We start from the raw sequence: 25,680 nt of genomic DNA, 5'->3' as shown, positions 1-25,680 counted from the left end.
CATTAGGGAATTAAGTATTTGAGGAAATGTAAATAAATTTAATCAATGAAACCAAACCAGATGCATGATAAGAAAGTACACAATCAATAGATTGGTGGGAAAGACAAACTGAGGAATTGATTCTAATAAATGGATAAATGCACTGTAATGAGACTGGAAAGGGGTCATTAATAATGAGAATATAATGATTCATCTTCATCTAAATATATGGCTTAATGAAATCGTGGAAGAGCCATAGATGGATTTACTATGGAATGAGGATTTATCATTGAAGACGATGCACATGATGAGGGCTTTGGAGACATTGAAATGATTTATAAAGCAGTTTTATAGAAATTCAATCCACAAATAACAGTGAAATAATTTTAGAAACATGTATTCAGCTACGGGTACTTGCATTAAGAAGGGAAATACATTTTGAGATTAAAAATGTGAAATGCCACAGTACTACCGATTGTGAGGCTGGCTCCGGAAGGGGTTGGGCTTTGCTTCAGGGTTGGTGGGGATGAGACTGAGAGCGGAAGCTGTGCGGGTGTAAACAAGTTGTCAGTCACTCTGCAGTGGGTTTCCAGACAGTCCTTGCTAGCGCCAGGAGCCGGAGCAGAAGCAATGGGAGCTGTGCTTGGAGCTTTGTCTTTAGCCAGTTGGGTAGGTGCATAGCTTCAGTGCAGCGGTGCGTAGATAACAGTGTTGTATCCAAACCTGTTCGTATGGATTGCTGTGAGAGAGTGTGCCACCTTACCTCTATGTTTGCACCAAGACACAGTAGATAACAAAGAGGAGGATGAAAGTACTCGCTGCTGGAGCTGCCTTTCTGTCTGCATTTGTGCAGGCAGCTTTTGGGTGTGGGTACTTTGTAGTGGTTGCAGGATTGTTTAAAAAAATTAAGTCCTGTTGTTTTGAACCCCAGTCAATGTTGTATTAGATGTATTGCTTATGCTGAGCTGATGATGTCACTGCCTTGATACTGAAGATTTGAGTCATGCTGGATCTCAGGGCCTTTAAATAGCTGTCAGCCTTTCACCCGATTATGCAAAAGTCCAGAGAGCCGTCTAAATCCTTTCAGTTTTTTTTAATGCTGCAAGTTGGTTAGGGGAAGTGCGTGATTACCCCACGTATCGGACCAATCTCTAAATTAACCCTCACCTCTGACACACTCACATACCTGTCTGCAGACAAATTGTAGGGAAAGCCGGATTGAAAAGTCGCTTTCTCAATAGGGACGAAGGGTGCAATGTTGAATACACACAGTCTTTAACAGCTGTAAACACATACCTAACTGCAATAAGTAAGTGAACGCAGTGAAGCCTGGACAGTGAGTTGCTGCGAGACTCCATTATTAGGGATAAGGAATGATATTTTATTTTTTTTAAAATGCTATAATTTGAGTTATTCTAAAACCGAGTCACTGCAGCCACCGCAATGTTTACAGCAACAGATCTCTAGATGTCAGTTTGTTGGGTAGAGATTGTTCTGGGCTTTTGAAGAGCGCTGCTGCAGAGATAGAGCCTACATTCAAAACTACCATTTGATTTGCTTTTAACTACATCTGTGAATCACTTGCAATATGGTTGGGCCCTATTGATGGGAGCTATCTGGGGGTGTTAGAGATGTATCATTTTGGTCTCGGGCAGAAAAATACTATTTTGGTTACAATGACAGAAGGGAGCGATCCATAATTTTGTACAGGCAGAGCACTTTTTCATGTTAATAAAGCACAGAACAATTTATCAGATGCAATAACATTTGGTGTTGTGATTTTACACATCCCTCAATGCTCCAGTGATAAGCCTAGCTTCATACTAATGGCAATGTACTTCTGTTAATAACAAAATATTCATAGCTTATTCAAGTTTGACTATTTCATATAGGGTTAATCTATAATAGATGCTGTGCAAAATACAGTATTTCAGGATTGTAAATGCCTTAACAGTTGACCTAATTATTGGAAATAATAAAATCACGACTTGGACCAATGCGTGGTCTATTACCAGCTTTTTTAAGTAAGGTTAATGTCGTGTAAGCTAACAACTGTACAGAACATCTTCAACATCATTAAACTTGTAAATCAAGTGAGTATGTTTTATTATACAATAGACATTTTGAGAAATAAGAACTTCTATTCTGCTCAAATACTAATTTCCAAGAAGATGATCCTTTCCATGCTTTTCTTATATGAAGCTTCCAAACATCATCCACTCTGATTTCATGATTTCTAATAATCATCTTGTTATGACATAAAGGTTAACAATAACTTGTGAATTGAAATACATCATCTTACCTATGACAAAAAGAGACATTTGGGTTGAAGTAACATAAAGGAGTGATAAAGTTGCTACCCAAGGCACAGTATGTCTCTGCCCTAGGGAGACTAGTCCACCTTTTGTATAGGGGTGTTTGGTTATGAATTAATTGAGAAGAGGGGGAAAAAAACTAACCCCATATTAGACTCAGTACACTAAATAAATGTAGTGATTTATACAGAAAAAATAATTAAAAGGTGTTGGGGAGTTGTGAAATTATTTGTGAGTCACACAACATATGCGTAGAAAAAATAAATGTTGATGACCATGTGATGTAAAATAGCCAAGGGAGATTATCTCAAACTCTTTAAGAGACTAAATAGGATGGGGTGGTTTTCCTTCGAGCAGAGAATACTGAGAGACTTTTTAGAGGTGTACGAAGTTATGAGGGAGATTGGCCGATAGGGATCAATAACCAAGGCAGAGTTTTAAGGTAAGGAGCAGGAGATTTAAGGAAATTTTGTTTTCATCCAGAGGTTGGTGGCCATCAAATTCACTGCCTAATGGATGGTAGGTGCAGGAACCCTTAAGATATTTAAATCTTTAGACGAACACTTTAAGTACCAGAATGTACAAGGCTAGGGGCCAAACCCTAGAAAATGGGATTAAAATAGATGTTTAATGACCAGCTTGGATACAATGGGCCAAAATATCTTTTTATGATGTAATATTTCTATGACTCTAAGATTAGCCAAATATGAATTATTCCATTGAATGTAGTGTTCAAATTGAGAATCTGCTCAAGATGAAAGATGAACATGATTCAACAAACTTCTGTGACTTTCTTTTAGAAATATGCATGGATATTTCTAAAAGAATGTACACCTGAGAGAGTAATTCAAATTACAGTGCAATAAGAGACTAGGACGAAGCCAATTTGAGACTAAAAGAAGGAAATTTTTCTTTAAACATAGATTAAATCATGAAATAGACCTGTAGCAAGCAAAGAAAACAAAAGCATAGAATAATTTAAGTAATTGATGGTTTTCTAGTTGGGGGTGAATTTAAGGAGATTAGTGGCTTTTCTTATTTGTAACTACCTATGACCATTACATAAATGTCCCGCCCATTTCTGGTCATTACTTCGATATATGTAATGATTTAGTCTTTGAAAGAAAGACTTTGATTTAGTCTAATGCAACAATAAGCACATCAGGAGCCATGTTGTGTCTCCCTGTTTTGAGGGAGAAATGAATATCATTGATTTGTGACTGCCGAGACCGTGAGGGGTTCTGTTGGATTTAGGCAATCTGTATTTTTTTTCGTCTTTGGCATTCTGGTTGCTAGGGAAACCATTTTTCTTTGGTATGGCCCTTGGTCTATATGAGAGTGAACAACACGAGTGTTTAATGAGTGAGATTATTCTATAAATAATTGGGAACAATAGAAATGCATTGACATTACAATACAGAAAAAGTTACTTGGCCCAATCATTATTGTTCTTCAAAGTGTTGCTTCAGTGTGTTTACACTTCACCAAAGAGAAATCCCCTGATTGTTCTATTGTCTACCTTCAATCACCAATTCAATTGAATCTTGAATTTCGACATACTTTCTGCCACAACTACAAATGCTAGAATCAACTTTCGTAGTCTTGCAGCTTTTGGTGTGAAGATGTTTCCGTGTTACTTTCTTATTTTTAAGGTCTTTTATTCAGTCTGTGACCTTTTGTGATAGACTGCAGAACTATTGGAAATCGCAGCGTATAAACTACCGAGTATACAAAACAACCTAATTCTTCTGGCTCCAAAACAACATGTTTTTACATATATTCTGTGTATAATTGAACTACATTTGAACCAATGACATGTTATACTTGCCTTAATTTGTCATGCCACAAATGCATGTTTTATTTAGCAGTACTTACAAAAATGTAGGCTGTTGTGAAGGTGCTTGGGAATTTAAAACATTTCCAGTCTTTGCACCAGAAGCAGTTGACATATCAAAATGGTGATCACCCACACCGTGTTTCACTTTTGTTCTTGGTTTTTGATTTGACCTCTGTTTTCCGATGGATTTTCTGAGGCTTTAGAAGTTGATTTATGTGCTAATTTGTATGATGTTTTTTAAAAAAAAGGTTTATTTAGCTTATCCGATTCTTTCACATTTTTAAATATGCTTGATACATCACCACAGAAACTACATAGAAAAATATAAATGTGCTGTAGTGTGTTTGTATCAAGAAACATAGGAATGAACTTGCATTGTATGCTCTTTAAAAACATTTGTAGCCTTCTTTCAATTTGATAGTTTAGGAAATTCCACAAATGTTTTTATGGAGCAGAGGCAAGTGAGGTCTTTTGGGCAGGCAGTCACTGTCACTGACATGAGTTCAGGTGAGCACCACAGAGCAAGCAGGTTGAGATAGATAGTTGGTGTTGATTGGAATTAGTTCTTCTGCTATTACACAGAACGGACCCTTCTATTTGGGGAATCTTTGCTAAGTGGTTAAAGTCTTTTTCGATTCTAACATTGCCAACAAAGTGATGATAAAGGTAATAACATATTTAAAGGTCAACATAAGTGAATAATCTAATTCAAGCTCATTAAGGATGGCAATTCAGCTGATGTGTCAAGGCTGCAGCATGGGGGAGCTCTTGAATATCTCTGATCATGTCTACAGTAAGTGTATGACGTTTGAACAATGTTGGCTTGATATTTGAGATGAAGGCTGAAATGCAGACATTGCAACATGTCAGGGATTTGTTGTACTCGGAGGCAGTCACTCTGCTTGGGATAATTTCTTCTTATTTGCTCACTGGTCACAGACAGGAGGGTGTGACTGTGAATGAGGCAGGTAAGGGGACCAGAAGGTAGAAGTGCAAATATCTACCATGTTTGAGATTCTGTAGCCTGTTTGGATGAGATTGAGGGCTATGAGGTGGAGAACAAATTGACAATGGCATCATGGTGCTGGAAGCTATTCAAGTGAGGGGAGTAACAAGGAATGTTGGACTAAGTAATAATATTGAGGGGGATCAACACTGTTCTCTGCAGCAAACATGAGAGCCCAAATATGTTGCCTGCCTTGTGCCAGATTTCAAGACACCTGCTCAGTGCAGGAAAAAAATGCTTGCAATGGGAGGAGGAGGTGGATGTAATGATTATGGTTTATGTAGGTACCAATGACACAGGTGGAACTGGGAATGAGGTTCTGCAGAGAGAATAGGAGAAACTACAAACTAAATTGAAAAACAGACCTCAAGTGAGAGACTCTGGTTTATTACCTGAGCTGCATGTAAATTGGTGTAGAGCACATAAAATTAGATGAACCCACAGCTCAAACACGGAGGCAAAGGAATTGGGAATCGGGGATGGAATTTTTGCAGGAGGGTGGGTGGGAGGAGGTGTATTCTAGGTAGCTGTGGGAGTCGGTGGGCTTGAAATGGACATCAGTTTGTAGCTGGTTACCTGAGATGGAGACAGAAAGGTCCAGGAAGCTGAGGGATGTGTTGAGATGGCCCAGGTGAACTTGAGGTTGTGGTGGAAGATGTTGGTGAAGTGAATGAACTGTTCGAGCTCCTCTTGGGAGCAAGAGGCGGCGCCGATATAGTCATCAATGTAACAGAGGAAGAGGTGGGGTTTGGGGCCGGTGTAGGTGCGGAAGAGGGACTGTTCCAGGTAACCTACAAAGAAGCAGGCAAAGCTTGGGCCCATGTGGGTTCCCATGGTCACCCCCTTTGTCTGTAGGAAGTGGGAGGAATCGAAAGAGAAGTTGTTGAGGGTGAGGACGAGTTCGGCTAGGCAGATGAGGGTGTCGGTGGAGGGGGATTGGTTGGGCCTGCAGGACAGGAAGAAGCATTAATTGACACTAAAAACTCATTTGGTTTACTGTTGGCCTTCAGGGAAGGACGTCTGCTTTCTTTATCTGGTCTGGCCCACAGATGACTCCAGACACTCAGCAATGTGGTTGACACTTCCCTCTGGACATTTAAACATATCTGTAATGCTGGCTTAGTCAGTGACCTGACATCCCACAAACGAATGTGTAAAAAGAAGGCTAGCAGGGATGATCCTGAATGTGGAGGGGTATGTGACATTCAAAAATAAGAAGTTGGGTAAAGATGAAGGATAGCACTGTTAATTATGGATGACATTTAAGCAATATTTACAGAGCTCCTTGGTTCAGGAGATCAAATGTAGAATTGGTTTGAGTGGAGATGAAGAATTATAGGGGGGAAAAGTAACGGATGTGAGTGATCTACAGAGCCTTGAAAGATAACCATAATATGGGACAGAATATACAAGAACTAGTATTGGGAGCTTGGGATGATGAGGCAGCAATAATCCCGTGTGATTTTCTTATGCATATAAATTGGCAAAATCAGATTGGCCATAATGGCCTGGACGAGGAGTACGTAGAATGCTTTTGAGTTAGTTTTATGGAGCAGTATGTTCTTGAACCAACCAGAGAGCAGATTACACTCAATTTGGCAATGTGTAATGCGATTGGATTAAATAATAATATCAAATGTAAGACAACCCTAGGCAGTAGTGACAACACCAGCTGTTACCTCAGTAGCAATTTTGCACTTAGTTTGAAAAAGAGATGATTGGGCTTAGAGGAATGATTAAAACATTGGTTCTGCCACAACGAGAGAACTGTGTAGCCCTGGAATCCATGTTCTAAGAGGGCTGTGACTGCACTGAAGAGGGTTCAAGGAGATTAAGTAGAATATTGCTTGAGCTGGAGAGTTTTAGTAATGATGAGGGAATAGAAAGGGGTTATTTTCCCATGGAGCAGAGGGTACTGAAGTGGGGGGGTGGGCATCATGATCGAGATGTGTCAAATTATGGGAGACATAAATAAGAAAGGAACCTTTCCCTTTGGAGAGATGATTCCCTGGGCGGCATGGACTTAAGGTGAGGGGCAGGAAGTTTAGAGAGAATATGAGGAAAATGTTTTTCACGCAGAAAATAGTGCAAGTCTGGAACTCACTGCATATAAGGGTGGGGTAGAGACAGAAACCCTTAAAACCTTTCAGTAGTATTTAGATGTGCAGTTGTGATGCCAAGGCATACAAGGTTATGGGCCATGAGCTGGAAAATCGGATTGGAATAGTTAGGTGCTTGTTTTTTGCCTGGCACCGACACAGTGAACTGCCGGGTCTTTTTCTGTGCTGTAGACCACTATGACTGACTCGTCCATTCAAACTAAATAACGGTAGCTGAACAATGCAATTACTGTGTCCATTTTTGAAGAAATGCAGTATGCTTTGGAGGTAGTTCAGAGGAGTTTTGCTACATGAGTAGTTTGCACTATAAAATCAGGTTGGAGAGGTGAGTGGTGTTTCTACTGGAGATTTAGAAGGGTGAGGGATAACTCAGTTAAAGTTATGAGATCTTGAATGGTTCTGCTAAGATGGGTGGTGGAAAGGATATTTACTGTTATTGGTCAATCCAGGACTAGCTCAGAGATGAGATTTTTTTTTCCTCTGAGAAGGTTGTGTGACTTTGGAACTCTGTCTCTGCAGAATGTCTCATTGAATTTGTTTTTTAAAGACAGATGGATAAATTTTTTGTTAGCCAGGGCAATCAAGGTGGATGAGAATATGGAATTGGAAATTCTGCTCCTTATTTGTATTTTTTATGTGTTTTACAAATGTCCAGCATTACTACTTTAGGAATCTCTTTTAGTAATAAAAGGTAGAATTGCAAGAATGTTTTGAAGTCATTTTCTAACCCTGACTTGAATGTCTTATGATCATATATCCCCAATGCCTCTACTCTTCCACAACATCAAATCAACTTTCGTTCAGAGAATCATGTCTTGTTATTCAATGGGTAGCGATATATCATACGGTATGGATGATAGTGCAGTAAGTATATCCATTAGAAGCTCATTTACTCAGCCTTGCATGATGCTTGCTGTGATAAAACCATTAGAACACTACTTTACTTGCACCGTATTGGTTTGTTTTTCATCTCTCTGTGTACACTAATACATTGTCTGACTGGCCAAGGGATATCCCTGTGGTACACCTTGAGTTCTTTAGCTGGCTGAAAGGTGGCAGCGGAGTGGCTCTTTTATTTTCTTTGAAGTAATTTCCTTCCCTCTGGGGAACTTGCTGACTTCACATTCTCCATTTTCCCTCTTACCAACCATGAAATAATCAATGATGTAATACATTCTTGAGTGACCACATTCTTCCATTCTATGGCAATTCCTCGGACTGACTAATTTTTGTGCATTCACTAAACTTAAAGAAGAAATATGCTTAATTTCTGCTTTGTGAATATTGGCTTATTGTATTTAGTAAATTAAACTTATTTGAAATTGCAGTATGCTTTCCTTTTTCCTCATATAAAGTAATACTTATTGTGTTCAAGGAAACCTACTCATTTTTCTCCACAGATATTGGCTAACACGTTTATTTTCTACATAGTTTCTGTGCCCATTACCTGTTGATTCACTTTAAAAAGTAATGCCTATTCTTTGTTTTGATATGGTGGATGCTGTATTCTATAGTTCATTATTGCAACATGATCCACGTTACGTTCTGCCTCTCTTAGCTGTATAACTTGCCCAGCCTTTCAAAATGTAATCAGTGCTGATTAATTAAAATTCTCATGTTCCAGAACAATGCTACAAGAAATGCCTTCCTACCCCAGTATAATTTGGAATTAATGTGATCACCAGTAAACTCCAAATAAATCTTTGCTAATATCTTCCTACAGCCAGAGAGCTCATATCATTTCACATCTGCTTTCCGTTATTAGGACAGTTTTCAATCCACCCAACAAATTTAATTAATTTAACTGAATTTTTTAAAAATTAATTATTTTGCATTAAGTCCTTTTAATCAAATGTCAACCTCGTGTCGATTGCTGAGGTTATCCTGTCACAATCTGCTCCCCAGTCATAGTGACTGCAGTGCCACCTCCCAGACCTAAGAGTATGTTTCCAAATAGTCCTTTAAACAACCCCAGTAGATTATGTTAGGTTATGCCTCACAGTTGGTAAAACAGTATTCCTTTAACAGAATGGCTCAAGATATCATTACTTGTAAGGGAATGTGACTTGGAGATATAAAAACCTTACACTCTGGCACTTTAACTAGGATCACTTAAAGCATGATGCGCTACTAGAAGCATGCTCTTCAGTTGTAATCTCTTAATGTTATCGCAGACAGTGGTGCACGTGTAAATGTAACACTTGTGCGTATTAGTTATTACAAATGGCTGTTGGATTTTTCAATTTGGCAATATCTGCACCCATTTTGGGAGATAACACAAGTATTGCTGCATCCGGTAAAATACAAGTTGGGAGAGAAAATCACATCGGAATATTATGGCATAACTTACTGTTTCTAAATGCAGTTGATTATTCTATTTACTTTATTTTGTTTGGGCATAAAAACATCAACTAGAATTATTTGAAGATTTCGATAGAAAACAAATGAAGGAAAACTGTAGTATACACTTAAAGCTCCGATTTTCATTTCTGGGCTGGATTCACAGAGGAAGAAGAAATTTTCTTTTAAAATGGCTACTCACACGTCCCATTTTTGGTCATGGATGACGAATGATGGGAATGGGAGTCTGACTAACAGCTCTGAAAGAGCAGAGGATGCTCCAGTTCCTGAGACAGACTGGGTTGTAAATCCCAGAATCATGTCCAAAGGTTAAAAATAATGATTAAAACATGAAACATTTCCTTCTGCTGTCACCACCCAGCTCTCCTCACTCTCCGTAGCTCATTCATACCAACCCATGCCTACCTAGCTCCCTATACCTACTCTACCATGGCTCCTCACACTCTACGTGCCTGCAATCATCACAGGGCCTCAATGTCAGTTTAGGGAGTGCAAAGGAGATGTACTCGATTAATTCTTGGAATGGTGGGACTGTCTTATGAGGAGACTGGGTCTGGATTCTCTCAAGTTTTGAGGAATGGGAGATGCCTTCATTGAAGCTTACAAACTTCTTAAAGGGAACAATGGCTTAGTTTTAGATAAGATGTTTGCCCTGACTGGTGAATCTAAAACCAGGGGACATAATCTGAGGATAAGAAGCACTTTATCTCACTAAAAGAGAGAACTATAAAGCATTCCTCCCTTCCTCAGCCATCATACCTGATACAATCAATGTCAGCATCCCACACATTCTCCGTTCCCCTCAGTGCCAACCTGACCTTATGCTCTGTTATACCCCTATAACAAGTTAGTGCCTTTGCTCACACATCACCATTTCCCATTTCACTTACATGCTAACTCATTGGGTATCCACAAATATGCACAGAAAAATGTAGTTCTGTTTTTTCACAAGTTATATGTAGCATGCTGCAGTCGTTATGAGTGATAGTGCTTTTCTCAGTAAATGTTTCTTGACATGTGTTGACATGCCTCAACACTTGTTAATAATTCAAGATCAGTCTTGACAAAGTGGACAGTTTTAGTGCAACTGTTGGATACAAGCCCATGCACAATTAACAGTCCCAAAGAGTACGCAACCAAAAGGATATCTGATTTGTGCCTCCCCCACCTTCGCACACGCGCTCACAAACACACAGACAACACACACACACACCAAAAAGGATCACTAATGCTTGCACCCAGGACCTGGGACCTTGCCTTCAGGGGTACCTCAGCTCACCAGAGGGAGTCCCCAACTATCCAGAAGAAATGTACAAAAAACAGATCTGTTTTTGCCTGGTCTGCTTTGCACACTCCAGCTTGTGGACTAGACAGGATCTGCAAAATCTGATCACAGTGGAGACAGTCGCTAATTTGGGAGTCTGGCTGCCGATGGGAACCATGCATTTGTGAATGAAAGACCACTCCCAAACGTCCCCTTGAGAAAATAAGAACCGCTAGGTGCTGGAGCAAGATTTCTGATGACTTCTAGCAATGTTGCTGTAATAGATATGGTGAAAGTTGGATGGTAATTATAATATATTGGAGATGGTCTTGCTTGAATTTATGCCAGTGTGCACTGACAGTTATTCCACAATTTTGGCATTAGTGTGCTCAAAATGTTAGTGTAGAAAAGTTGTAGCATTATGCCAATGTAAAATCAGTGTCTGATTTTTGTGCCTGCAGGATCTTTTAAATTGGACATTTCGTAGTGGCTTTTAAAATAATTTTAAAGCAGGCTTTTCTTTCCCATGTCATTGATTAGACTGTTTTGATCTAGTTCATTTGTTCCAACTTTCTGAATGTGCTATTCACTTTGTCCCATGCTCCTTTCATGTTTCCAAATTATTAATATTTGTAAAATAAAATAAATCAATTTTTAAAAGAATCTATTCAGATTCTACTTGCTCCACTTTGTTCTGGTCAGGTTTCTTTCATCTTTCTGTTCTGTGTCTTTGATTTCCTTCAGCAACTCAAACAATTGTGGATGTACGAGCTGAGTTCATGGCATGTGGGGTATAACTTGATATTGGTATTATTCCCCCCTGTTTGCTTGTATTTTTGTCTCTCTGTTGAACTGTCTGAAGTTTAAAAACAATGTCATGGCAGATGATTATCCACCATCAATTCAGCGATGTTTGAGAATGATCAGGTGTATATATGCTTCCTTAAAGAAAGAAAGAATAATTACTATATAAATTAAAGTTCTTACATGTAATTACAACACAGGATTATACATTTCAGTTACAATTATTCCCTTTGGTGAGCGTTAAAGCTTATTTATTACAAAAATGAATATTACAAGCAATTAGAAAGCATCATTCAACACCAAATGCATGTTTTCTTGGTCTGACTATGTAGAGGTAAGCATTAACTGGTTCTTTCCTCAATCTTCACAGATCCCTTGTTTATGTGGCAGTGCACCATGCCTTCTCTGTGCATGCTGCCCAAGTGGGAAGAATTCAACAGTGACTCGTTTGATCTTCGCATTCTTTCTGCTGCTTGGAGTTGGAGTGGCTTGTATTATGTTAATGCCAGGAATGGAAGAGCAGCTTAAGAAGGTTGAGTATCTGTTAGCAGTATGCTCCACTTGTTTGTGTAACCTGACCTACAAGTGCAAGGCATAACGTGCACTTTTATATATTAGATGTAGGGAATTTAGAAGAAATTTCTTTACGCAGAGATGGGTGAGAATGTGGAACTTGCTGCAAAGAGTAGTTGAGATAAATTGTATCAGTGCATTTAAGGTATACATTGAGGAAGAAGAAAATAGGGGCTTATACTGATAGGATGGCAGGATATTTGAGTGGATATAAGCACAAGATGCCATCCTAATCCCTGGTCTGGTTATCTCCATTAGACCTTCTTATATTTCTAATAATAGTGAATGGGCCTACGTGCATTGTTAGTGTTCTTGTTGCATGTTGTTCTTAGGTAGGAAGTGATCCCAACAAGTCTACAACTTAATCAGCATGGATTCTCTGAGAGTGCATTTCAGCATTCTCCTCTCTCTGTAGTTTTGCATGCTTTTGAGAGTGGTTAAAGATAACTTTGTGTTGATCTGGGAATGCCATCTCTGTCCTGAATGGGTAAGGTCTTCAAGTTTCAGGCCTATAAATTGTCTTCTTAGATCTCTGTGTCCTGTTTTCTCTAACAACAAGTCTGAGGAGGTTTTACAGTCACTTCCTACATTAGTTCCTGTGCTGAGTTTCTCTCCTATCTCCTCCCCTCATGTCTCCTCTGTTCATTTTGTCCGTGGCCCAATACCCACAAAACTACTGGTCAACCAAATTCCCTTCTTATCTCCTCCCATGCTAGCTAACGTGGTTACTGATTCTCTGTCCACAGGCTTGTCCCTCCTTCAAATCTTCACATTCAAATTAGGGGATGTGGTGAAGTAGCACTAATGTCACTTGATTAGTAATTCAGAACCCAAGGCTAGTATTTTGAGGAGAACAGATCAAATCCCACCGTGGCACATAGTGAAATTTGAGTTCACTAAAAAGCTAGCCAAATGGCGACAATGTAACCATTGTAATTCTGACAGATTTTTATGACAATTGACAATGTGTCCTTGAGGGAAGGAAATCTGCCATCCTGACCTGTTTGGCCTCTATGTAAACTTTTAAGGTCATCCAAATCAGTCTGCCTACGTCCTAAGTCACATCAGGTTCTGTTGGCTATAAGCCTTGTGCTGACAGTTAAGTAATCCCACAAACCTCCAAGATATTTTCACTGTAATGCCAGTCTGTGAGATATTCTCATCTTTAATGAGTGTACCATTGACTAGGTATTCAGTTACCTAAACTGGATGCTGTAAAATTCCCACCATTAACCTCTTTACTCACCCACAAGCTTTAACCCACTCCTTATAATGCGTGTCTTCAGCCAAGCTTTTGACTCTGTCTAAAATTTCCTGATATAACTTAGTGTCATATTGTTTTATAATACTTTGGAGAAGTACCTTGGCACAGTCATTATGTCACAGATGCTGTAAAAGTACAAATTTCAGTTGTTCGACCATGCATTTACTAAGTGGGACATAAGACATGCATGAATTCATGATTTCCACTTCAGATTCAGCTGTAGCAGTGAAATGGATGATTCCCGTCGATTGGGTGTTGTGCTAACAATGACCAATACTCTCGAAACAGAATTGAGACTTGAGTGAGGAGTTATAATGGAAGCGCATTGAGCGGCACAGTGGTTAGCACAGCTGCCTCACAGCACCAGGGATCTGGCTTTGATTCCACTCTCAGGCAACTGTCTGTGTGGAATTTGCAAATTCTCCCCGCGTCTGTGTGGTTTTCCTCCGGGTACTCCAGTTTCTTCCTACAGTCGAAAGATGTAGTTTAAATGTATTAGGGTTACAGCAATGGGGTGGGGAGTGAATCTTGGTGTGGTGCTCTTTGGAGGGCCAGTGTGTACTCGTTAGGCCAAATAATCTGCTTCCACATTGTAGGGATTCTGTGAATGATATGGGATTGCTTGCTCATTCTTGGAAAACCAAAGCGACTATTTTTGTTTGTTTTGTTCTAGTTCAGCATCTTGTGCAATTTTACACTCGATTGGAGAGAGGGTTTGCCTCGAGAATTTTGTTTAAAATAATTGTCCAAGGGCTATTGGCATTGCTGGCTAAGTCAGCATTTATTGCCAATTCCTGATTGCACAGATGGAAGTTCAGGGTCAATCACATCACTTACCTGATCAGATCAGGTAAGAATGGCAGTTTTCCTTCCTTACAGGATGTTATCGAAGCAGATTGATTTTTGCTAATTAACTTGCTTTGTATTTGAGATTTTCATTGAATTCAAATTTCACCACCTGCTGTGATAGACTTTGAATCCTTGTCACCAGAACATTAGCTGGGATTATGAGTCCAGTGATGTAACTACTGCGCTACTGTCCCCAGTAATTAAGTGTCATTTGTCTTAAAACAATTCCATTTTATTCAAATCCCTTGCACGATCTCCTAGATCACTTTTTAGAGTAGCCAAGACAGATCTGCAGAACTATTTCCACATAAAAAATTTGATTTCAGTTATGCTTTGTACTAAAATGTACTTTTTACAAAAAAGTCACCTATGTCCGTGTGAATAAAGTAAGCTCAAGCACCTTTAATTTTTGCTTCCTCTTCCCTACGTAGATACCAGGATTTTGCGACGGTGGAATAGGTACATCCATTCCCGGAGCCCATGGACAAGTGAACTGTGACGTGCTGGTTGGATACAAGGCTGTTTACCGGGTTTGCTTCGGCATGGCAATGTTCTTCCTTCTCTTTTCCCTGTTGATGATTAAAGTGAAAAGCAGCCAGGACCCGAGGGCTGCAGTCCACAATGGGTAATTTGTAAAATTCCTATTTTAGAAAGGGTCTTTGCAGACTCTAAACCTACTTCAGTGACCTGGTCACTAGCAATTTAATTTCATGCAACAATTGGGTAATTAGCCATAAATTGTTTAGTTGGCTCATTAGTCGTGTGTGGGGAGAAAATGTTATTTCGGTTCTATCTGTATATTTTCTCTTAAGCCAAAGTACTATTGTAATTTTTTAAGTTTGGTATGAACTACCTGAGTTGCCCTCCTACATTATGACAGCAGAAAAGAAAAGTAATGATCTGCTTCCAAGCTGTGCCCAATGCCACTGTGCTTCAGCTGCAAGCAGTTTAGTAAATGGTAACTCCAAACATCATTAGCATTGGAAATCTGGTGGAAGCTTAATTTATAATGAAGTTAGATTGAATAATGGAGACTTATTGTGTTATTGTGACTTATTGTGTTAATCTGTCAATGTGCAAGCTTCCTGACCTACAGTGTATGCCTTGGTCCCCGTCTTTTTCTTTATACTCCCCAACTCTCCATCTTTCTTACTTTAAAACCCTGATGTTTGACTGTTTTTGGTCATCCCACTCAATTTTATTAGATTTGGTGGCCATTTTTCATTTGCACCTAAATAAAAGTTTCCACAACATATTCCACATTAAAGGCAATGTATAAACATCTCACGTGGCAATATAACATTACCTTTTGAATGCCTCCTTTTACATTTTGAAATACCTAAGATTCTTTGTTTTTTTTTTATTATAACTGAAACCACTGACAGTACTGATCAGTCTTTTGGCTCTTCTCTGGGTTTCGTCTCATTGTTTTAATATCTCCCTTTGTTGCTTGGAAACCAGAAGTCAAGGGGTAATCTGACCAGAGAAGTTGATGCAAGACTCGACAAGCTACTGCTTCATCTGAGGCACTTTTTTCTTTTGACAATTTGCCTTTGATATTGGTTAAAGGAGGTCTAAATGCATTCGTAGCTTTACTTTTGATATTGTAGAAGCCCTTAGGATTAATCCAACTACCCTAGAATGAAAGTCCACCAAAGACTTACCTGGTTTACAGAGGGTGCATTGGGTAGAGGTACAGAACTATAATCTCTCCAGTAATTGGCTATGTCATCTAAAATTTATAGAATAGCAAGTCTTGACCATTTTCAAACTGGGTAAATAGCAGAATTAATCATTAAAAATAGAAGCAATAATTAAAGATCAGGATGCACTGTTATCTCCTGAATCATATGTCTTCCTGTCCTAAGTTGCAATTATTATTGTCATGCTTTTGTTACAAAATGTATTTTAATATTTTAACAAAATAGGCATTCAGGCAGACCCTGTGTTGTGAATGAATTGATTTGTATATAGGAGATAACAAGAACTGCGGATGCTAGAGTCAGAGTCAGAGTCAACACAGTGTGGAGCTGGAGGAACACAGCAGGCTAGGCAGCATCAGAGAAGCAGGAGAGTCCACGTTTCGGGTCGGGACCCTTCAACAGGGCTGACGAAGGGTCCTGACCGGAAACATGGACTCCATTCACTTTGTACGTAAGTTGGAATGCCATGCAGGAAAATGTAAAGTAGCTGTTCATAAGTTCAGGAAGTGTTTGATTATCAGAACTTTAAAATTACATCCGTGTATGGGATCGTGTTTGTAACTATAACATTAGTAAGCCGGATGTTCAGTGACCCCCTGCAATTGAATGCAATGAGCATGTTGATCGGAGCACACTGTGTTAAATGAACATGTTAAGATACATTTCTCCTCACTACTGTTCAAGTTTCTGCTGCGGTAATGACAGGATAAATGATTGCCTATGCTTGTGGCATCAACTGTTTTGGATGGTGACATAACCAGCTTTTTGTTTTCTTTTAGGTTTTGGTTTTTTAAATTTGCCATAGTGGTTGCTATCACAGTGGGTGCTTTCTTCATTCCAGAAGGACCCTTTACAACAGGTTTGTATAAGACAGGCAACAAAAACGTGACTAGTTCATGACTTGAGATTTTTAAAAGCATGCTTAGACTGAGAATTTTGATTTTTGTTTTTTTACTTTGTTATCCATATGAAATAAATCTCAATAGCATAACAATATTACACAAATGCAGCACTATCATAATAAATATCTTTGGGTCTACTAAGTTTCACATGAACTATTATTGAATGTGCATGCAATTTCACAAATTGCAAAGAATCATAGAAAAGAATGTAAGGTCAGTAAAGGCAGTGAATGTGATTTTTCACTTTTTTATTAATTTATTGAACTGACTTTAACTAAAAGTAGGATCAGATTTGCTGTACCTGACCTGGAATACCTTGATGTTGACACTGAACATAAAGGCATTGATGAAAAGCTTTCCTTTTAATTAACTATATCCGGAAAGTCAGCACAATTTGTTAAATCTTGCTTAAACAATATGTTTGAGTTCTTTGTTAAAGTAACAGTTAGAATTGATGAGGGTAGTGAGGTTGATATGGCCAACCTGGATTACCAAATAGTATTGGGCAATGTGCCACATAATAGGCTTGCTAGCAAATTTGAATAAAGGGGACAGCAACAACATGGCTGTGAAGTAATCTGAGTGACAGAAATAAGGGTAATGGTGAACAATTGTATCTTTTCCTCCTCTGTGAAAAATAATTGGGATCCCGAGGGGTTGGTACCAGGACAACTATTGTTCTTAGTCAGTATTATAGATTTGTCTGCATAGGACACATTTTCGAAATTTGCAGATGGCACTAAATTTTGAAGTGATGTCCACCGTGAAGAGCACGCTGATGGATTTCATTGGCTATAGATAGGCTAGCAGAATGGGTGCACAAATGTTTGATGACATTTAATGCAGAGATGTGTGATCTGGTACATATAATTGGAAAAAAAATGAGGAAAGACATTTTAATTGAAAAGCAACAATTCTGATAAAGCTGCAGGACCAGAGTGAGCAGACAGAGTACATGTGCACAATTGTTGAAAGTGGCTGGGTAGGTTGAGAAAGTCATTAAAAAGGAATTAAGATTCAGGGCTTTCTGCAAGAAAGACATATTGAACCTTTATTTAAAGAAAAAAGATTTACCCTCAACTGGACTGTTCTGGCTCTATTATGGGGCTTGCACATTTTAGTCGGAATGTGAAGACAGTGCAGAGATGATTTGCTAAAAGCTCCACATCTTGTATCTCAGACATTGTGGAAAGATGTACTCAGTAAAACTGGACATTTTAAAGTACGCCCTGTTTGAAGGCTTTTACTTTTTAATTTAAAATTAATGTTTAATGAGCCATGGTTTTACCATTATTATTAAAAAGCATTTTTGATATTCATACTATAGATATGTGCTGAAAAATCTTTTGTTAAAATACTTTAAATGTAATGTAAGTTTAATGAATTGTTGAGCTTTGTTTTATTTGTTTATTTACAGTCTGGTTCTATGTTGGAATGGCTGGTGCATTTTGTTTCATCTTAATCCAGCTGGTCCTACTCATTGACTTTGCCCACTCCTGGAATGAATCATGGGTTGAAAAAATGGAAGAAGGCAATTCGAGATGCTGGTATGCAGGTATGGAGAAAGAGACTGAAGAACAAAAACTTCTGAGAGTGGTGATTTTATATAGTTGATGCTAGTGCGATAAACAGTTAAATGTTAAGAACAGAGAACATTACAGCACAGTACAGGCCCTTCGGCCCTCGATGTTGTGCTGACCTACCGTACCTATCTGAAGCCCATCTAACCTACACTATTCCATGTTAATTGTTATTGTTGAATATTAAAATTCCTGCATTTGTTCACTTGTTGGGGTAAAACATTGTTTTCCATTTGGGTCCTGCTGAACTTCATCTACGTTGTACACCCTTACCACCGAGGCTCTATGCTCTATCCTTTGCTTTATGATTTAGAGTATGTGCATGCTCAAACAGAATTGTTGTAAATGGTCATTTTTGCTTTCTTTAAAAAGAAAAGTTTGCTGAAATTACTGTTACAGAATCCAAATGACTAATTAGCTGCCATTATCTTCCGTACAGCATTGTTGTCTGCAACAGGCATGAATTACCTGCTATCCCTGGTTGCTGTAGTCCTATTCTATTGTTACTACACGCATCCTGAAGGGTGCACTGAAAATAAAGTCTTCATCAGCTTAAATATGCTGCTGTGCGTAGCTTCGTCTATCATGTCCATCCTCCCAAAGATACAGGTATGACCCTGAAAATTTTGAAATATGAGCCTGGATTTTAGAGGTCGGATTAAAAAAACTCCACCTCCTTAATTTTGCTTTGTTTTTGTCAAAGTAGATGCTGTCCCATAGGGTTGGATTGTAAATATATTCACTGTTTTAACACATAACAGAAATCTTTTCATAGTCAAAAGAAATTGAAGTCAGGTCAAAAAATACCTAGATGTATCCATTGTACCCGGTGTGGCTTCCTCTACATTGGGGAAACCAAGCGGAGGCTTGGTTCGCAATAAACAACTGCACCTCCCAGTCGCAAACCATTTCCACTCCCCCTCCCATTCTTTAGATGACATGTCCATCATGGGCCTCCTGCACTGCCACAATGATGCCACCCGAAGGTTGCAGGAACAGCAACTTATATTCTGCTTGGGAACCCTGCAGCCCAATGGTATCAATGCCGACTTCACCAGCTTCAAAATCTCCCCTTCCCCCACCGCATCCCAAAACCAGCCCAGTTCGTCCCCTCCCCCGACTGCACCACACAACTAGCCCAGCTCTTCCCCTCCACCCACTGCATCTCAAAACCAGTCCAGCCTGTCTCTGCCTCCCTAACCTGTTCTTCCTCTCACCCATCCCTTCCTGCCACCCCAAGCCACACCTCCATCTCCTACCTACTAACCTCATCCCACCTCCTTGACCTGTCCGTCTTCCCGGACTGACCTATCCCCTCCCTACCTCCCCACCTATACTCTCCTCTCCGCCTGTCTTCTTTTCTCTCCATCTTCGGTCTGCCTCCCCCTCTCTCCCTATTTATTCCAGAACCCTCACCCCATCCCCCTCTCTGATGAAGTGTCTAGGCCTGAAACGTCAGCTTTTGTGCTCCTGAGATGCTGCTTGGCCTGCTGTGTTCATCCAGCCTCACATTTTATTATCTTGGATTCTCCAACATCTGCAGTTCCTATTATCTCAAGTTATTTATATGCTGAGTAGCTGAGGCTTTAATAAAGATTCTGGGCGAAGCCCCACCTTTCCTGTTCAGTCAATGCCAATCAATGCATGTTACCTTTGTCTCCACACTGTCTCTGACCTCCAAACTAATTCAGTGATCACATTGTCATTTTTGATAACATCTTATCCAAATCCCTATCAAATATGATCTGTCCATGGAAGTAGAAAATGGCTGCACACACTTGCTTATAGACTCCATCAGTGACTTCCCAAAAAAAATAACTGGATTAGTCAGACCTGGTCTAGTTGTGACAAGTGCAGATGATTTGTGTATGAAAAACATACAAAATTCCTGAGGGAGACAAAGCAGCGACAAGTAACAAATTAGGTTAACTTATAAAATCAGTGATAACAAGGTGTAGAGCTGGATAAACTCAGCAGGCCAAGCAGCATCAGAGGAGCAGGAAGGCTGATGTTTTGGGCCTAGACCCTCCTTCAGAAATATTTATATCTGGTGTCATGCTTTTGATCTCCGAAGGAGAATCTAGGCCTGAAACATCAGCCTTCCTGCTCCTCTGCTGCTGGGCCTGCTGTGTTCATCTAACTCTTCACATTGTTATCTCAGATTCTCCAGCATTTGCAGTTTCTACTGTCTCTTACAAAATCAGTGTATATGGTCTGTCTGAATGGAGTGTGCTTATAAAAGGAATATTGAAAGTAATTAAAGTATACACTTTTGTCTATATGTATGCATGTGTAAAACTAAATTGAAGATATTGTTAATATATTTTTAGGAATCTCAACCTCGATCTGGTTTGCTACAATCTTCCATCATCACCTTGTATACCATGTATCTAACATGGTCTGCTATGACTAATGAACCAGGTATTTTATTCATTTCTTTTTATTGTATTTTAGTCCATACAGTGTACCCTCATAAATAAATCATAGAACATGAATAATACTCCATAATAAATTCTCAACCAATTTGGATGGGGGAGAAAAATGACCTTTGAAGCCCAATAGCATTGCAGCAGCAAAGGACAAAGATTTTATAGTGTATATGAGACATGTATTCCAGGATGCTGCTATAATACTGTTTTTTTAAAAATATGTTTTAGGTGTTGTTATGGAATTGGAATGAAGGCAGTAAAAATTGCATTAATGCATTGCCTTAATATATATTGGTTGATATCTTGGTGAGAAAACTCTGTCCATTCACACAGACTTAATAGCATTGGAAAATGCTGAAGCCAGTTGCTTACCGAATTGGCATGTCAATGAGAGTGGTTCTAATTTACTTGTCTTTTAAAATGCAAATTTATTCATATCTCCAGCTGGTGCTTTTTTTGAATAGTTGTGCCTCGACGTTTCTAGGCAAACTGTAGCCATGCTTCTCACGGTTCACACATTGCTGAAAGAACTTGTGCCAAGGCTGAAAATGAATAGGAAATTGCAGCTAGTTCTACCTCAGCCTAACTACACTGAAAATGATTGTATTTGAAGTGGCATTATCACAACTGTATTAAATTTGAAATATTATTTTCTTTTGGCAATTGCTGAAGACGCCTAGCAATTGCAAATTAATGCTTGTGTCCTGGTACCTAGATCTAATTATTTGGCTGATTAGAGTGGTTTAGTTCTCTAAATTTAATGCTGATTTAATTCTGCATATTAATTTGATTAGAAACTTCATGGCAATTTTAATTTATTTCAATAGAGTGAAAATTCTGAAATAAATTATTAAATTTAACAGGCTGATGGCTATGATTTACTGTGGTGTGGAGTTGAACATGTTTCGTGGACGTAACTGGATAGAAAGTGATACTGAAACCACCAGAAGTTGGATAGAATAACTTTTCGAAATTATATTATAGCTATTTTGCCTGCACTGAATGAGTAAAGAACAGATGTGCCTTGGGCTGTTTGGATCAGCATGTGTTCAAAGCCTTCTGTGTTCTACCTTCAGTTAAACTAACAAACTTTGAACAGTTTATTCTTCATGGTCAGATTGGAAACATTGGTGTAAAGAGAATGCTTTGCCTTGTACATAAATTAGTTAAGTTAACCTTTAAATCACATTGTTTTCAAGAAAGGTGTTTATTTCCTGAAAGAAAACGTTATCTAGCTGGTGATCCAGATTCCATAAGCTTTTAAAATATAGACAGTAATTTGAGAATTAGTCATATGAAGGGCAATTTACTTATGCATGTTTAATTTCTTGCAGACCGAAAATGCAATCCCAGTTTGCTAAGCATGATTGGCTATAACAGCACAGGGACTCATGTCCCTGGTCAGGTTATCCAGTGGTGGGATGCGCAAGGAATTGTAGGACTGGTTCTGTTTTTACTCTGTGTTCTGTATTCAAGGTTAGTAATCATCAGACCCACACTTTTATTATTAGCTGTCTTCTTTTCTCCCAAAGATGTCACTTTGAATCGGAAACACTTTATATTAACTGTCCACCAAGTTTTTTTTAAAAAGACAATGTATGCGTTAATGAAAGTCATACTGCATATGAATTGTACTTGTATGTTATGAATAATGGAGGAGGAGTCTTAGTTTACTTGTAATTTAGATGCTGCAATGACACCATAGTTAATTTGGGTTGTCACTTCCTCGAGGAGGATATCTGACAGGAGCCTTTCTCTCTTGAGGCCTTGTTATATGTGTCATGAAATTATTCCAGCACAGTAGGAGACCATTTGTCTGATGAACTCACTGTCAGTACACATTACGGCAGTCTTGTTAGTTCCATTTCTCCAGTCAGTTGTTTTGGCCGTATAAGTTTATTTCTCTTGAGCTCCCCTCCAAATTCCTTTTGAAATCATTCAATGTCAATGGTCTCGTAATCCTTGTAGACAAAGAAGTTCCAGTTTATTAGCATTCAGTGTATAAAAATGGTTTCCTCACATCCCCTTGTACTTTCCCAGAACTATTAAGCTGTGTCCCCTAATCTTACACGAATAGACTTTTCTTAGTCTAACCTATCTAAACAGGTATTATAAAACAGACGTTGACACCCCCAACTCCCCCTCTACCACCCCTAAGAACCAAAGCTGAAATGCCCAAAGAGGAACACCTCGACCTAACATCTGCGGAAAGGAGTGTGAAAAGTAGTGTTACCTGCCTTTCAGAAACTTCTAATGGCTAAATAAAATAACTCCCTGATCTCACTTTACAATCAATAAATAAAATTCATTTATCTAACTCGAAGTAAACAAATTAACTAAACTATTAACAAACCAAATAAAGCTCTTCTATTAACTATTCCTGAATAAAGCAGGATTCTAATAGTATGGCGTTCCTATAAATACAAGTCCCACTTATAAAAAATAATTAGAATTTATTCTGTCGAAATTACTGCCAGGTTATTTGACTTCTGGAATGCTCTATACCTTCTTTGTCGACTCTTCTGTCAGGAATGTTAAATAGTTGTGCCATGGGTACGTTTGCTCTTTAGGTGGTGCTTTCTCTATGTCTTAGAGAAATCTGTGAGAGCCAGTGAATCTCTCCTGGGAGCTGAGGGCTGTTAACTCTGGCAGGTGACAGTTAGCTCCCTTGTCTTTGCCCAACTGCCCCTTGTTTTTGTATACCCTTTACCACATATCAGTTTTTTACAATAGGGATTGGTCCTATGATGTCAAAACTATCAGGTTTAAATTTAATTGGTGCTTTGGTATCTAAGTGCTTGGTTCTGATTGATTGGCTAAATTCAAAATTTGTTGTCTTGGTAAGAGCTGCTGCTTGGCCTGCTAACTCCACGGCCTTTTGATAAAAATGTTTCAATTTTGGTTCTCTTTATGTACTTGCAAACTTTCAAGCTGCTTGCAGACCTTTTTTTAAAATCTCCAAGCGTATAGAAAGCACGTCATCTTCTGAAGGGACCATGCAATGCTTGCCCCCGCCACCGGCCTCCAACATTTTACAATAGCCAAATTTTAACCTGTAACTTCTACAGTACTTAACTAAGTACTCTATCCAACTTCACAACACATTTCATAATCTTGGAACAGTTATAGAACATAGAACATAGAACATTACAGCACAGTACAGGCCTTTCGGCCCTTGATGTTGTGCCGACCTGTCATACCGATCTCAAGCCCATCTAACCTACACTATTCCATGTACGTTCATATGCTTATCCAATGTTGACTTAAATGTACCTAAAGTTGGCGAATCTACTACCATTGCAGGCAAAGCGTTCCATTCCCTTACTACTCTGAGTAGTAGAAAGAAACTACCTCTGACATCTGTCCTATATCTTTCACCCCTCAATTTAAAGCTATGCCCCCTCGTGCTCGCCGTCACCATCCTAGGAAAAAGGCTCTCCCTATCCACCCTATCTAACCCTCTGATTATTTTATATGTTTCAATTAAGTCACCTCTCAACCTTCTTCTCTCTAATGAAAACAGCCTCAAGTCCCTCAGCCTTTCCTCGTAAGACCTTCCCTCCATACCAGGCAACATCCTAGTAAATCTCCCTCAGAAGAACAACTTCAGCTTCTCCAACTTAATTTCATAGCTAAATTCCCTCATCCCGGGAAGAAATCTGGTAAATCTCCTCCACATCCTCTAAAGGATCATCACATTGTTCCTAATGTGTGGTGGCCAGAACTCGACTAGATAATCTTGTGCTCTAAGCAAATAAAGATTCAGCATCACTTTCTTGCGTTTCTACTTAATCACTGTATTCTTGAAGCCTGCCATCCCTTAGGCTTTACAAGCTAGGTCCTGGTTTTTGTTCCTGTGTCATCTGCACAAAGGCAGAATAAATCCCAGATCAAAGGGGTACCTTAGGTCTCAGAAGGGGTGAAACACAAAGCATTCCTCCGACCCTCATACCCACTTTGTTTGCCCTCACCCAACACAGCCTCTGTGCCATTCATCAGCCAAACCATGCAACCTAATACCCTGTACCCATTCTTATTGCCCTTCCTTCATGTGCCACTATTTTCCTATCTGCCCATTCCACGATCCTGCCTTCATCTGTGCCAACTTAGAGCTAACGTCCACTTACCACATTTTCCCCCTTCACCTCCCGTATCAACTCAAGAGTATCTACAAACATTCATGCACAAAGTGTAAATATATAGTTCCATTACACTTAGTTCTTTAATGCCAACTACATCCTTATTGAGAAAAGCACTTCCCTTCATAAACAACACATTCTGACAGTTTCTGACAGGTTGAGACTTGTAGACAATTTGGACAGTTCCGAGGGTTTATACGCAATTTTATCCACAGTTAACAATCACAAAATACCCTTGACCCTTGATTCATCATACTTCCACACAGTGCATTCCAGACCTGAATCATTTTTGCTAGGAAAAGAGTTTTCTTGAATCACCTTTGCTTTTGCAAATACAAGCAGGAACAGCTTCTCCTTGTTGAGCTATCCAGTCCCATCATGATTTTGAAAATCTCTATCAGATCACCTTTTCAAGGAGAACAGTCCCAGTCTCTCTAGTCTCTCATGACTGAAGTTTCTTATTCCTGAAACTATTCTTGTAAGTTTCTTCTGCATTCTCTCCCAACCTTCCTATAGTGTGGCACCTTGATTTGAAAGCATCTTGGGTCTAACAAG

The 25,680-nt window shown here is 39.1% G+C and overlaps 1 protein-coding gene across 1 annotated transcript in view; it reads left to right on the top strand.

The window, feature by feature from the left end:
• The first annotated feature begins 513 nt into the window (after nucleotides 1-513).
• serinc1 (serine incorporator 1) overlaps nucleotides 514-25,680 on the top strand; it is a 41,170-nt gene continuing 16,003 nt past the window's right edge. The window contains exons 1-8 of the mRNA XM_048530655.2: nucleotides 514-648; nucleotides 12,057-12,218; nucleotides 14,804-14,997; nucleotides 16,855-16,934; nucleotides 18,395-18,532; nucleotides 18,997-19,166; nucleotides 20,888-20,978; nucleotides 22,321-22,462. Coding sequence (XP_048386612.1) covers nucleotides 610-648; nucleotides 12,057-12,218; nucleotides 14,804-14,997; nucleotides 16,855-16,934; nucleotides 18,395-18,532; nucleotides 18,997-19,166; nucleotides 20,888-20,978; nucleotides 22,321-22,462 — 1,016 coding nt within the window. The 5' untranslated portion in view covers nucleotides 514-609. The remainder of the gene's footprint in view (nucleotides 649-12,056; nucleotides 12,219-14,803; nucleotides 14,998-16,854; nucleotides 16,935-18,394; nucleotides 18,533-18,996; nucleotides 19,167-20,887; nucleotides 20,979-22,320; nucleotides 22,463-25,680) is intronic.

The sequence above is a fragment of the Stegostoma tigrinum genome, chromosome 4 (genome assembly GCF_030684315.1).
Source record: "Stegostoma tigrinum isolate sSteTig4 chromosome 4, sSteTig4.hap1, whole genome shotgun sequence".
Taxonomy (NCBI): Eukaryota; Metazoa; Chordata; class Chondrichthyes; order Orectolobiformes; family Stegostomatidae; genus Stegostoma; species Stegostoma tigrinum.
The sequence above is the reverse complement of the archived record's forward strand: the minus strand, read 5'-3'. Positions and strand labels throughout refer to the sequence as shown.